The sequence below is a fragment of the Pyxicephalus adspersus genome, chromosome 1, assembly GCF_032062135.1.
Source record: "Pyxicephalus adspersus chromosome 1, UCB_Pads_2.0, whole genome shotgun sequence".
NCBI lineage: Eukaryota > Metazoa > Chordata > Amphibia > Anura > Pyxicephalidae > Pyxicephalus > Pyxicephalus adspersus.
Genome location: NC_092858.1, coordinates 20,531,619 through 20,547,716, shown reverse-complemented (window position 1 = coordinate 20,547,716; position 16,098 = coordinate 20,531,619). Strand labels below are relative to the sequence as shown.

The following is a 16,098-nucleotide window of genomic DNA, read 5'->3' as shown; positions in this document are numbered from 1 at the left end:
TAGGCATCGTCAGAACATAAAAAACTGCCCATCAAAATGAACTACCTTGTTACACATTGCTGGAGGCTGGTAATGCCTAAACCCCAATTTCTTAGGAACAGGGGTGGGGTACAGATTACCAAAATTTTAGGTGTGTGTGGGGGACAACTGTGGCTAACACCCCCCCAAAACTTAACTATTAAGGCATGATCAGAATATAAAAAACTCTGCCCATCAAAAAATCTACCCTGTTACACATTACTGGAGGCTTCTAACACCTGAACCCCAATTTCTCTGGAAGAAGGAGGGGGGGGGTGCAAGTGAACAAACTTAGAGGTGCAAGTGGGATGTTTTTTTATTTTAGGGGCAACTGAGCTTCCACCCTCCACCATCTTACTACACCCAAAGCATGAATACGGAGCGAACCGCCATCTTACTACACCCAGGTCACTGCTGACAAGTACATTTTCCATGTAAAGTTTTATTTTAAAAACAATTATATATCTCAATTTTCTTACAATTAGGATGTTTTTGTTCAATGATTTACTATTCAAAATTACTACCCCTTAGTATCCCCATTTTATATATTTCCTTCAGATCTTTGTTATAAATCAGCATGAGAGCCCTGAACGTTGTCTTCCCGCAGGAGTTATCTGTATTTAAAATCAACTACTGACTGCAACAAAAGAAGAAGGTGATGTAATAATAAATAATAATAATAATTATAATCAGTTATGCTCTCTCTCCTTGTGCAGGATAACTGGTCTTGGATGCTCTTCCCTGTAGTTTTCTGTAGGCAGAATATACTGGATGGACCTGCTGTGTCCCACTACAACTGCCGGTTAAAGTTAAATTTTGGGGTGAAGCCAAAATAACTTACATCCTTTGTGGTTTTTTTGTGGTTATCTTTTTTGGTTTTTAAGAAATACGATTTAGGCAGACCTAACAACCTTTTTTTACCTTACATAACTTTATATAAGGTAAAAAAAACTTCTTTTTTTGGGGGGAGGGGGTTTATAACTGCAGCAATCAAGACAGAATGGGAGCACAAGGCCTCCTGGGATACATACGTCATGCATCCCAAGAGGCCTCTGGCTGCTCCTTCTGCTCATGCCCAATCTCGGTAAAGATTAGTAAACCTCCATAGGGGTCAACTGATCTGCAAAGGTAAAGGTAAGATTTTTTTTCTTTAAGTAATATAGAATTGTATTTCCCTCTGACTCCTAATTTTGAAAGTAAAAATTCAGCAAGTAACACCATAAAAAAGGGGTGAATATAGAGCATTAATTAAAAAAATAGCTTCTATCACAAATAAGATCCTGAATAATCACATTTAAATACATACACATGTCAAATTTATGTTGTTACAAATAAACATAACAGCAGCTCAGAAGAAAATAATCTTTATTGTATCAATCTGCATATTAGCTCTAATCTTATTGTAACTAAAGCTCAGATGGGGTACAAAAATAACTATCATGCAAAACACTCAGAACCTCATTTTAGATGTGCGTTTTCATGCTGGTGGAACAATGCTGATGAAGATGAAGTAGAAATACACAACTTTATAACTAAAAAATCCAACAAACTTGGCTATAAAGCAACATCAAATACAATATAAGTTAACTAAGCAGCTTCAAACTGCAACGAGTTATGTTATTTCAGTTAAACTGCAGTTGGAAATTCTTGGTAATATCAAATGGCATAAGAGGCATTTAGTATCTCAATCCATGTCAAGGTGCCAGCTGGTTGTAAATCAATATGCAAAACAGAATGAATGAGTTCTTTGAGGTTACAGGGATGTTACACAGGTATGTATGCAAAACCAGCAATTTCATGCACATCTTCAGTCTCGGGTTGTGCCAAACAGCTGAAGGAAGAATGTGAAAATGTAAATTATATCCAGATAGATGTTGAGGGCTCCAAAGATATACTCTTCAGGGCTGAGTGTGAACCGCCGGCTTCCCATTAATATCTGGGTGTCAAATGCCAAGAACTGTGGAAAACAAACAAAACGAGGATAAGATCCTGAATACAAAGCAAACCGCAAGCGTATAGCACCCTAGTGCCTACTGTGATGGAATGATTGTGGCAAATATGATGATATCGCATGTCAGTGTTAATGACATCACAATGCTAGACTAATATCAAGAAATATGGTCAGATCTCTAAATGTAAATGACCAGGATCACCAGGACATGCAACTTTTCCCTGGCTCCTGGTGGCTTTTTGATTTCTGTTCTATTTTTGATGGTGCATAATGTATGTGAGATACGTTGTAGAGACGTCTCTATTTCCCCAGTGGTGCCAGGAATAAACCTAAATATTGGCGACAATGTAACTTTTGTGCATGCAGAATAAAAATGTTTATTATGCTTAAGTCTAATGTCCCTACCATAATCATATGTCAATAATACAGTCCAAGTCTTTTTTTTTAATTTTATTTAAGAAAAAATCCCTTTTTCTCTGTTTGTAGTCTTCTGAGTTAAATTTCAATGGTAACCTTTTTGTACAGGCTAACAATATTAATAACAATATTCTTCTATTAAAATCCAACCATTCAAGTCCATGCCTTGGAGTAACAAGGAAAAGTACAGATGAGGGGGAGTGCTGGAAATACCAGACGCGGCCAATGCGGAGCTAAATCTTATGAGTGGCCCGCCGCTGGAGCTCCCTCTTCATTGAAATAGCGCTGCTACTACAATTTCCTGCATTACTTGCGTCAATAAAACAGTCCAATGCGAGGCCCTGCATAGGCAGAGCCCGCTGGTCTATAAACGCGAGTAGTGCCGGGAATTGTAGTAGCGGCGCTATTTTAATGCAGAGGCAGGCCAGCTGCAGATCATATTTAGGATTCATTTGGGGGCCAAAAAAAATGGACGTTGGGGGCCAGAGTTTGACACCCCTGGCCTAGGGTGACAAGAACATGTAAACACTAACAATGGTCTTCTCCTATCTGTTCTTGTGTAGCCTGTTAAATATACCATTTAAAGTATATGTTTATATGGATAAAATAAATGCACAAACATGTTGATCCTGTAAGAATTCCAGTGAACTTGAACTTGTTTATTCTGCCTTTTCTAAATTGAAAGTACAAGCAGTTTATCAACCTTGCCTGCTGTCCAAGTCAAACGAGTAGTCAAAGGTGACAATTCTGCTCCGTTTTAGATTTATTACATTAACTGAGCGTTACTGGCCTGATCACCAGGTGAAAGTAAAGGAAAAGGTAAGGACTGGTAAACAGTATATTACTGTTAATGAGTTTACAACATGGGTTTGCACTTTAAAGAGATCATTTCATGCTGGTTAAGATAATCAAGTTAACATACTCCCATCAGCATATGCTAGATTTTATTTGCTTAAAATAACTTTGCTACAACTTGCCTAAAATAAATATACAGTATGTAACGGCATATTCCTAAAATATACAACAAAATGAGTACTTACATATTGAAAGGGGATTAGGATGACAAGGAAGAGTCCACTGAAGAAAAGAACCATAACAAGCACAAAGAGAACACCTTGACAGGAAGTGAAATCCACCTGTAATGGCAGAAGAAATGCACCTTGCGTTACAACTACAGGTGTAGGTACAGGTGTGGAGCAGATGCAACTGAGACTGTCCCCTACTGCAGAAGTGCCTATGCAGGTTTCCATTCCAAGGACACAAAATATATAATAAAAGTGAGAATGCTCATACATTTCCCTGTGTTTGGTAGTCTACCATTACAGATCACATAGCCAAATGCATAGGGTATATGGGGGTCTGTTTTTAAAGCAGTTTTCTAAGGCCATATTCTCCACCAGAGAATGTTTCAGCCAATGTTAGATTCCCTGCTTTATAAAAAGAACTCATAGTAAAGCATTTATTTGCTTACGGCAAGTTTAGGCTTTATGGAATTGTTTGGGAGGCAGTTGACTGTCCAGAAACCACCAAAAAATCTCTCCGTGTGAACAAGTACTAAGTGCTAGGAATGGCATATACACTCTTTGGAGCTTCTGCTTCAAATGATGGCCAAACACCAGGGAATGCTGACTATAATGCAGTGCGCTTTTTCTAACTTTTAGGCAGTTCATTTTTTAGTGCAGTGATTTTTAGAGGTGCCATGCAGCAGTGTTCCAGTCCAATTGGGGATGAATTTCATAATTACCCAAATTGGTGGCGACTACCCCATAGCTAGCCGGACAGTAATAGACTATAATCAAGAACAGGTATGTGTACAGAGCAGTTCATGGTTTGTCATATATAAGCCGAAATGTTGAACAGGTTGGTGAAACCATGAACACTAATTAATGCTTCGTAGCAGGGCTGCCATCTTGGGGGAAACAAATAATACAGAATTCTCTACAGAGTCCCAATAACTTTTCCAATGCTGGAACTTTTATATATGGCAGAAAGAGGCCCAGGAAGTTTACCTAGTATGGGGCCTAGAAATTTCTGATAGTGACCATGCTTAGTAGTAATTTTATATCATTGCTATGTGAGGCCAATATGTCTTCTGATACTTCCTCTCTTTGTCTAGTGGTAAATATCACAAGGTGCCATAGCTTTCATTCCAATACAAGACTGGTGCCAGACCATACAAACCCCTTTCAGGATTATCTATGGTGGTTTTTCACTGTAGTTAATTATCATAGATGGTTCAGAAAGCTGTGTAAAAAGGAAGCCACTTCCATATGACTTTTCACCTGACTAGATAATCATGTTTAATGCACAGTATCTAGTTACTTAAACAATTTGTTCAGGTGAAAGTTTAAGACCTTTAACTATGTATAAAAGAAGCTGTGTTTTCTATATGAGCAAACCAATCCCTTGGCAGGGAAGGCAAGCCTTCTGGTGAATGGTATAATTTCTGCCATTGGGGCTCACATTGCCATTCTATTTCTTTGTGAAAAGGAACATTGTACTTCATGTTAACAAGCATTGTATTAAGACAGTACATTAATTTTTATCAGGCTGGGAACCCACAGATACACACAAGTGTACATGAAGCATTGAAGCACACCACAATGCAGGGTGGTATATTACTATGTGTTGTGGTGCATTGAAACTATGTTCTATAAAAGAATGATACAGCAATGTGTTAATACAGGTAATGTGTGTTACTATGCATTGCAGTTTGCAACTCATCAAATGTTGTTTTTTTTCACCTGACAAAGTTGGGACTGTAATGTAAGGCATTTACATTGCCTGCTAAGTGTGTTTGTTCATCCTATACATTACATGTACAATGAAAATCAATCAGACCAGTTGGTCAAGTTTAAAATTGGCACTGGATCTGCTTTTATTTATACACAGCTTGATGTTTGGGGTAACTTTCATTTGCACTATGTGGTTTCCAGACCCAATCTCCACCAGTAACTTTGTTTTTTATGTTATTTTTATTTTCATGACTTCTTACCCTGGTTTGGAAGCTGAATAAAGTGACAGCAATGCAGACTAGAGCAGTAATTCCAAGACACAGGATGACAGATTTGGTGTTATAATAACTGAAAAGAAAAGGCACACATACTGAGAAACAGCATTTACCATTTCACTGCAGGTTAGTTTTATATAACTATATCATGGCAGATAAATCCCATTTGGACAATTCTGTACTGTATTAGTTATAAGCAGTAGTATTATGGTGATAGGTATTATGTGCTTGTAGCATTGTTTTTGAATTAGTGCACACTAAAATAGTTGACAAGTAGTCTTTTACATCTCAGTGTCACTATTTGGTATTATAAATATGATCAGTATATACAGATAGTTAATATTCTTAAAGTGTGAAGATACTGTAGGGGCATGTAACACTTTCTTATTTTTAAAGGCCCAACATTATCCTGATCTGCTGCCATGACGTACCTACAGATCTCCAATTAGCAAAATTTGCCATCCTTACCAATTGTTATATGGAGGCCTGTAGGTTTATCACAATAGCAGACATGTCAGAAAGTTGCAGAAGTAACTCCTGCAGCATACTGCAAGCAGGAAATTTTCTCCTAGAGCTGAATGGCAATTTATACCAAAAAGTCGGAAATTCACCCTTTAAAATTTTGCTTCAGACTTAAATAATATAGTTTGAGCAAAAGCTTCACTTTCAGTAAATTGTTTAATAAGGGCTAGAAACCAACACCGATCCTACACCATATATGCATACATCTCACACTAAAAACTACATGTACAAAGTCATTAAAAAAGCCATAGCACTTCAGGAGTTTTTAGCTTTGCAATCAACTGTAGACGTCATGTGGGATATTCTTTGGACTCTTATATAAGTCTTGGGGGGCAGCGCATACCAACATGCAAGTTTATTTTATAAGCAAATATCCTTATTTCACTTATTTACTACTATTTATCTATCTATCTATCTATCTATCTATCTATCTATCTATCTATCTATCTATCTATCTATCTTTTTTCTGGTTAAACAATGTTGTACTTAAATACCAAAAGTGTTTTACTAAACTGAACCATTCCCCTAACCATTTGTAACTTCAAATCAGTATAAAAGAAATATAGTGGTGAAAAAAAAAAACATTTATGGCTTTAATCAGTAACTCTATATTGATTCTCCATGGTCATTGTAACTGATGTGTGACAGGCATATATCCTTTGCTACACAGTTAAACACAGTTCTGTCCTCTCATCTCACAATGATTGGAGTTATAAAGTCTAGTAGACTGTATTTACTTACCTTGATAGCATTCCAGTAACATATGACATGGAAAGTGTCTAGAAAAATAGAAAAAAAAAAAAAATTGAGATTGAAATGTATCTTATGGGGCATAGTCTGTTGTTTGAGAGTGATGATTTTTTCTATAAGGCAGCAATAGACAAGCCTTGGTTGGTTGAGCTTTGGTACTTTAATACACATATTGGATGGAAGAAAAGATATTTCTGTTTCTAAAACTGCATATGCCTCTAGTCATATACAGGTATATATCATCATACTGAAAACATATGCTTTGCCTATGCATGAAAAGATTCACATTAACCTATCTTTCCCCAGCTGCCGAAACCTTCTATTTTCTCGCCTCTGTTCAGTCGGCATAAGAAAAGAAAATGCCAATGTAAGCTTTCAGACCTAGAGTATTAGCTTACATATGTTGTCACAGTGTTGTCACGTGTTCTTCCCTACCTGGAAGTTACAGGCATTTCCTTTGGCTCCTAATACCATTTTCCAACCTTTCATGGCACCATGGAGTCTGCATTGTGTTAGGGAGAAGACCTCAAGTTATGCCCAAGACAGCATTTGTCCTGACACATTTCAGATCACTTTTTTTGGATTAGAGTGACCATCATCCATGGTGACCCATGCCAGGATAAATGCTGGGGTATGTAGAAATACTCATGTCAACATTAGTAAACAACTCCAGTTGAATGTGACTAGCTTCTACTAGTTTGGAAGCCTTTACAGAACATTTACTTTACTACACAAACCATAAATAACACACATACTGGATAGCTCTTTAAGCAGATATATTCATATTTATCTCTCCCTAGGTACCCTTTATGTCAGTTGGGTTTACTACTAGTCTGCTTAAAGGGCCTGTTCTCAGTACTTACAAAGATACACAGCAGAATGAGGTTCCATGGAAAATACCTCCTGCAAAATAAAAAAATGAGCAAAAGAGAAAAGAAACAACAAATATTGCATTAGGACTGGACATTGTAATATCAGAACACAGTCATTAGATCAGCATTTCCAAAACATTTTTGTACCCCAGAGGAGCCCTTAAAATAGGTACTTGGAGAACCTCTACTAAAACTAAATTTTTTAAGTGGCCAGTTGGAAAAATATTGTCCTTTCTGTGGTGGTCGGAATTCCATCCTACAGACAGCTAAAAAATCACTGGTGTCAGGAAACTGGCCCTGCAAAGCAGGATTGGCTCTATGACTATACAAGAACAATTCAATGGGAGGTCAAACAGTCACAGCTCAAGGAACCCCTAGCTATAGTATTTTTCAAAGAACTATAAATAAATGTTCCAATAGAAGAAAAAGACTGTGCTGTGACCTTTAATATTAGTAAATGTGTAGCTGACATCCTAAAGTGACATGGCAGTAAATCAGGGCAAAGGGACAGTGCCTATGTAAAGGATTCCCTCCAATCCACTGATCTCTAGTGATCCCCTTGATCCCCCTGCTCCTGAATCCTTTTTCATTTCTACTTCTTTTCTCAATTCAATCATCTAATCCTACAATGTGAAAACGTTCAATATTTCTATAACTAGAGCTAAATGTAGCCAAATAACAGGCTCTCACCTTGGTCCACTGCAGCAGGCCAGAACCAAGTATGTTGTGAAGAATACAATGCTGTTGAAGCAAAACCAACAGGCAGTTAGTGGCAATAAGAGCCAACTATACGCTTATGATCACAGGAAATTTTTTTTTTTATAAAGAAGATACTTGGTTAAACTCAGCAGGCAATTTACAACAAATTTGCTACGCAAATGTCTTTTGCAGGCTGCGTGTAACACCCTAAAATCATTTGATCTTAAGAGAATATAGAATAGGAATTTAGTACAGAACTAACTAAAGAACATTCATGCAGAAAAGGAAAAAGCCTAAACAGCATTCAGACAGTAGTGAAAATACTTTAAGACAATGTGATTTTTCTTTATTTGCACAACAGCCATAGCTTGATACATGTTGTCAAAAATACCTAACACCACAGTATGTGAATGAAGGTTAATTTATTAATATTATTATTATTATACAGTATTTATATAGCGTCAACATATTACACAGAGCTTTACTAAGTCCATAGTCATGTGACTAGCTGTCCCCCAAAGGGACTCACAATCTAATGTCCCTACCATAGACATAAAGTAATCCCCCTCTATATCATAGTTCATATATCGCGGCCCCGGTATATGGCAGATTTTTATTTTGAAATAATAACCATAGGCTACTATAGAGTACTGTACAGTACATACAGTACTCACTATAAATGTGATATTTCTATGAATGTACCCAAAATTCATCTTGCTATATGCTTGCAAATGTTTTCAGCATGTGTTTAAAAATTGTGGGGGTAATTGCTTAAAAAAAGCAATTGGGGGTGGCATCCATGTATCGCGTTTTTATTTATTGCGGGTGGATTTGGAACGCAACCCCCGCGATAAAAGGGGACTACTGTATATCATTAACACAGTCTAAGGTTAATTTTAGGGGCAAGCCAATTAACCTAACTGCATGTTTTTGGAATTCACACAGAACAACTTTAGTGGGCAAATAGCTATGCATTTTAATTTTTATTACTGCATCCCTTAAAGAATATTAAAAATAAATCTTTTTTATTTTTGTCATCTGTGTCCAATTGTGGACATCTCACTTTGCTTTATATCTTGTAAACACAGCGGAAAGCTCTGGTGATCTTAACATCTTAGATATTTCCCTTACCTTCAGTTCCAATAAAAGTGGTCAAAAAGTGAAAATACTTACTAGGATGCCCAATACCAGCCTGGGTTTTCTTGCACATATTCCTTAACTGGATCACTGGAAGACAGGTGACAATATTTGTTTTAGAATTTTAAGACACGGTTTGGACTACATACAAACACTCTATGTATTATATTAAAAAAATAGAAAATTGGGAAATGCAGAGTTTTTGGATTACAAATTTTTGGACATGCAATAAAATATTATAAAATTCTATAAATTCTAAAGGCATGTGCTGCCTTTGGCGCCTATGTCTACTTAATGAAAAGAAGCATGAATAATGGCACAAGTGGTTCAGTTCATACAAGGACTTCTGGAACACACCCATACGGCAGTGGTAGAACCACTACTGCTCAACACAGAACATGGCATTCCAGGTATTCTGATGCTGTCTGTACAGTGAGAGATTGTGGGTGCTGTTGATTGCTGCTTATGTGTCGAAATCCAGTAGTTAATGTAACTTTGGTGTTATACTCGAGCAAAACTCACCAGAAGGTGAAGAGAGCCACAATGGAGACGGTGACTAGGAGCTGAAGTGAAAGGATTGAATAGACCTGTAAATGACAGAAATAAAGTCAGTTGGAGAGAGCAGAAATGTCCCCATACTGTCAGTGATATCATTCTCTGGAGAAGAACAATGTCTTTCTGTTCCCACATCTCAGCTCTGGGTACTCACTTTCACTGATCAGAAATATTTTTAAGAAAAAGCCATTTATACTGCTCGTACAATGTAGACGTCTGACCCTACACATACCTTCCTAATAAATGACCGGCGCACTCTGTCATCTTCCCAGCTTTGCGATGTCAGCATCTCCGTGTCCCCGGAATAGGCTCCACTGCCATAGCCAGGGCTGTTTCCTGTAACAGAGAGGAATGTTAGCTGCCCACAAGCGGCATGCAGCAACGTTTATCACTATACCCTATGATGAATTAACAATCACTACAATGTACCCATGCTACTCCTTAAAGATGAACGCTAGGAAAACATAAAATGCTATTATTATAGTAAAGATACAGTGATAGCCAAAATATTTGACATAGACTTCACCCCTGAAAAACAGAATCAACAAATGATATATTACCCTCTATTAGTTGTTGTAAATTCATTCCTATATCTCTGTAGGTTTGCCTGTCAATAATCTATACCAGTTGATCCAGGCAGTAACTTCCTGTTCCTGTTGATTCTGCAAATTCCTATGCTAGGGTCACAACTCTGAATGTATTTTTATGCCTAGGCAACAATGTCACCCTACGATGTGCAGACTACTGACTGGCCGTGAATTGGCAGTACTGCACGGCTTCCAGCCTTTGTACCACCCACTGCTGAGATGTGTGCATTCATAGCAGAGGACGGAGCACAGAACTAGGAAGCACAGCACATGGCCCTCCAAAAGTTAGTTTTAAAACTGAAATTTATTCTCCTTATATTTACCCTTATCTGGTTACATTTTCCTCTATTTTTAATTAAAACCTCTCTATTAATTGCAGGCAGAAAATGGCTGCTAGGAGGGACCAGCAGGGTACTGTACATATCTTATTAATCACCTTAGGCCCATAGACTTGGGAGAAGTTATATTATTATGAAAATGCCTTATAGTGGGAATGTGTAAAATTTAGAGCACCATGCAGTCTGCATTATGGAATGTTTATGATTAAAATAATTGAATGAAAGAAAGGGGCAGGCAACGGACAGGAGAGGAAAGGATAGAATGTCCTTCAGCTGGGTAAAATGAAACAACCTCTAATGTACATTGACAAGCTCACAGGGTGTAGTGAAATTACACTTATTTTCAGCATAAGAGAGAAACCTGTGCAATTGTTGCGGAATGAAGGTAAGGCTGAAGTTTACGTTTATCTCACCCCTGCGCTGTTACGGCTACCTGGATGGGTGCAGGTTTCTAGCATAATCAAATACAATGCAGGACCAATAGTCTAATAGTCTTGCCTAAACACATCCAGAGAGAATTGAGCTTAGAAATCCAGCTGTTGGGGAATAAGGTAACCCATTCAGCGTGTGTGTGTGTGTGGGCATCCTTTGCATGGGTACATAGTGGAGCTTTAAACTTATTTTTGCTGTTGGAACCCATGATAAAGTCTACCTGCATCCTCCTGTGTCCAGCTGGGGTACAAGTTAGATGGCGACGTTTGTAGATTATTGGCCTTTTTTCCATCTTCTGCTGTGGCCTCCTCATAAGAAGGGGGTGCAGGGGGATGCACAGCGTTATTTCCATTTCCCCCTCCATTCTCTGCACTTTTGTTACTAACAGTGACCTGCAAACACAAAATATGCAGTGTAGATTGTGTGTGTATCCATCCTATATACATGCTGTCATCATATCATTGTCATAAAGTGTACACAATGTGCTTGTCATATAAATTAAATCTTTGTTATGTACAAATTTATTAACAAAATTTAATAAAGTTCTCCAAGGCTGGGGAGGATACACTTTCATCAGTGAAGCTGGGTGATCCAGCAAACCTGGAATAGATTTCTTCAACGTAATTTGCTAGTTGCTAGGAAATGTTTTAAATCCTGGACTAGATCCATTCCAGGTTTTCAGGATCACCCAGCTTCACTAATGAAAGTGTATTCTCTCCAGCCTTGGAGAGCTTTAATAAATCAGGGCTGATGTCCTTGTCATATGCACAATAGCATTGTCATATACATTAAATCCTTGTCATGTACATGACATGTCTTTGTTATAAGAATGATAGCTTTGTACATAATTTACTTGTCAAATAAATTATACACGTGCCATATATACAATAGCATAATGATATACATGATGGCTTTGTGATGCATGATATTCTTGTCATATACATGATAGCTTAGCCATTTTACATGATGACTTTGTTATATACATGGCTACTTAGTCAGTAGCTGTAACTATCAGGTAAGCAATCAATATTTTCCTAGTAGTCATAGTGTATGGCCAGCTTGAAGCGGAGCTAAACCCATGACATTTGCCTGTCCCCGTTCCATCACAGGGCACCACCCTCTTGGTGCTTCTTCTTTTCCTGAAAATGATCTTTGGCCATACTAATTGGCTAGGATGATGTAACTCCTGTGCAGGTGTTCGGGATTGCCAAATATCCCAAACACTGCACATGCCCATACCAGCAAAATTTGACACTGGGTGGCAATCAGGGAAGTAGGAACAGTTATTGCAGAAGGAACATTGCCTGTCCTTTCAAAGAGGGACTTTAGTTCCACTTCAAGTATCCACAGCCTTTCTGCAGAACCAGGAGATGTCTAAGCGCATGTGCGCATGTGGGGGGAGAACGCGTGAGCAGCACCCCGCTGTGCTCTTCTCCATTGACTTGTATTGTGGTCATTTGGTCTCAGATCCACAAACAACATTGGACGACCACTGTACATATGTCACATTCTTGCCCAAGATGAGGACAACCATTTGTACATCTGACATGTACATAGCCTTAGGTCTATCTGATTTTGCTCTTTTGAGAAAGTTGGTACAGTGATTCTGACACCATTGAATACTAGATTTCCATCAGAGATGTTCACAATATATCAGGTAATGAAAATCTTAGGTTTTTACGGAGGTAAGTAAATATTCATTTGCAGTAAAATTAAACAGCCCCTTTAAACTGCAATAATTCACTGCACGGCACCTAGAAAGCATACACTCCATTCCATTCTAAATCGTACAAATAGGTTTTGTTAAAATATTTTGTCTCATGAGCGTGAATCATACTGCGTGGGAGAAGCTCTTCAGTTGTACAGCAATGTGCAGATGTAAACATTTTATTTCGTGCTGTGAATCTGCAATAGATACATAGGTGTGTAGACAGCTTATCAAGCCATTGAACAAACGTAAAACTCCACTAAGCACTATGTGAGATTAAATTCTTGATGTATTTTAGCACAAATGTCATTATACAATTTAATTAATAGAATATCTTATTCACTTTCTTCAAGGAGAGTAGGTACACTACAAGTTGCCCACTTGTAGCCTATTATTGCACTATATTCATATTTTAATGCAGAGTCTCGATCACAAATAGCAACATGAAGCAAAATTAGAGGTGCTGAGCTTAGCAAACAAGCAGATTTCATCCTAAAATGAGCACAATGATTGAATCCTAATAACACTAACGTGACTATCATTTCATTTTTATATCTAGAACGAATCAGCCCCAATGTCCTACTTTTGTATCAGAATTCTTTTATTAGATCATTGCATGACATAATATAAAAATGATGCATGACATATTATTATTGCATGACATAATATAAAAGTAGTTTTCCAGTGACACTTTATCTAATAGACGCGAGATATATCTCATGTCGTCAGAGTAAAGTATTTATTGACATCCATCTGTCCTAAATTTTTTTTATTCCTTTTTTTACATCAAAGATCCCTTCCAGAGATCTTATGTGTTAATGTGGAGGATGTAGCAGTAAAGGGGTTAAATCCTGCACTAAATTGGGCCTTGGCAGAGCCTGTGCTCCCATTCTATTTAATTGCCTGCATCGTAGTTTCTGTGACGCAGTACTGATATACTCTGATGCTAGCTAGATTCACCCTTCTGGAAGTGAATGCACATTACATTATTCATTGCTTCAGTCTACACTTAGGTTACCTGTAAGTTGAAGGTGCTTCTTCATGGGGGATAAATTAATGTCATGCAATGACATAATTGTTATGTTAACCTTTATGGGGCTTTGGCATTAAATGACTTGATATTTAATGTTACATAATGTATGGTAATATATATAACAGTGCAGGCAGAAACTTACATAACATGTATTTCTAGGTTAATGATTGTTCTAAAACAGATGTAAGTGTGCAGACTGAATACAATTTATATATTGATTATATGTTGATGAATGGGATTACCTTTCCCTGGGTCATGCTGCTGATGCGGTGTTGTGGATGCTCTCAGGTCTCAGCACTGGATGATCAGCAATGATGCTCTAAATTCTAGTATCATCCAGCAGTCTGCAGGACTGTACCATCCCTGTGCAATCCAGGAGGTGGAGCAGTGTGAATGTATGAACAGGACAGGAACAGGAGATACAATGAATGCACTGGCAATTGCTAGAAGAAACTATACTTAGATAAAGTAGTGATGTAATAGTAAAAAAAGAGAAAAAAATAAAAATAAAAATGAAATTCCCTAATCTAATGAAAATAAACAGCGCTTGGTATGTATGTGAAGCTTTTCTAATTTATTGCAAATACAGAACAGATTTTCCTGTTTGTTGATACAACATTTCTAATTTATGTGTCATAAATCATGTTAGTAGCAGAGGTATATTTTTTGCTTATATCAAATGATATCTAAGGCTTTGTACATACGTGCAATAATTAACGTTGTAAACGAATGATGAACGACTGATCATTTGATAATCGTTAACAAAAAAAGTGAACAAGGATGCCAATGAACAAGGAATGACGCTGGAAACTAACTACCATCCTGGCGAATCCATTTGGGCGATGATTGTTTGCTATCTATGGTGTGTACAATCGTTCAGTGATTGTGCATGGTTTTGCAGTACACTTATGCGTCACTTCCTGCACCGTTCAACCGATCGCATTAGGTGTGTGTACACTATTGGAATATATTTGAACGATTGTATTGTTACTCCGTGTACAGAGTTGTGCACTATACATACTATATATCGTTCAAAAAAAACTTGAATAATTGGTAATCTGTCGTTAGTCATTTGTTTTCTAATGACAATTTTTGCACGTGTGTACCTAGCCTATTTCCAAATATTTTTTTCCCCACTTTGGATAAAGTAGGGATTAGTGTTTTTTGACGATTAGATTACACCAATGGTCAAGTAGCGCTAGATATCCCTACGTATACAAAATTAAATTTTTGAAATACTTATTGTCAATATATTCTACAGTTGACATTCAAAAAGCCAGCAACCTCGGGACCCGAGGAGTGCAGGATTTTCGAAAATTCCAGATTTTTGAAAGTTATACTTACCTCCACACACAGGTCAGCCTTCTTTTGCAAGATCATTCTGATATTTTCATATTCTTCTTTAAGGTTTGTTGAGTGACCAATTGGAATTGACGCAATGATGCCATTATACAGTAAAACAGATTTCAAACTTCGAGTGGAACTGTCTATGAAGTCGCCAGTCTTCTGCTTGGTATTCTGGTATTCCCATATGGGCTAGTAGTTCAGGGGTGATACAACAGTACACAAAGTCTCCATCTTCACTGAAATATGGTACGAGTGTCACCTCTCTTATCCTAAAAACCGGTATTTTAACTTCCCATCTCAGACAGTTCTTTTCTTCCAGCCTGGATGCTAAAAGTTCAGATGCTTGTTTTGACAGACTTAGGTCACATATTAAATCATTGAGCTCTTCTAGGGAGAACTGCTGGTTTGATGAAACACTTCCTTCATATTCACTTCCACTGCTAACTCTTGGAGTACACTCCAAACCCTGTATATCCTCCATGTTGGATACAGGAATATCAGGGAGTGTACTGAACACTGGTATGGGAACATCAGCACCATGCGGCACAGGTCGTCTTGCTGATTCCAAATCAGGGAACTCCCACTTGTTTTTCTTATATCGATTGAAACCTTTTACATTCACAGCACAAAAATAACAATCATTATGATGATTTTTGGGCTCTCGCCATACCATAGGTACACCAAATTTCAAACTTTTCAGTTTTCCATTTTACCACTGACAT

General features: G+C 37.6%; 1 protein-coding gene across 1 annotated transcript; it reads right to left on the bottom strand.

Moving 5' to 3' along the window:
• Window positions 1-3,348: 3,348 nt before the first annotated feature.
• Window positions 3,349-14,426, bottom strand: FAIM2 (Fas apoptotic inhibitory molecule 2). The gene is made up of 10 exons (XM_072403278.1): window positions 14,272-14,426; window positions 11,509-11,680; window positions 10,164-10,267; window positions 9,899-9,963; window positions 9,413-9,466; window positions 8,231-8,281; window positions 7,532-7,571; window positions 6,660-6,697; window positions 5,382-5,469; window positions 3,349-3,522 (listed from the first exon to the last, which is right to left on the bottom strand). Exons 1-10 carry the CDS (start codon window positions 14,284-14,286, stop codon window positions 3,364-3,366), a joined length of 786 nt encoding a protein of 261 aa, XP_072259379.1. The 5' UTR covers window positions 14,287-14,426; the 3' UTR covers window positions 3,349-3,363.
• Between the last annotated feature and the right edge of the window lie 1,672 nt (window positions 14,427-16,098).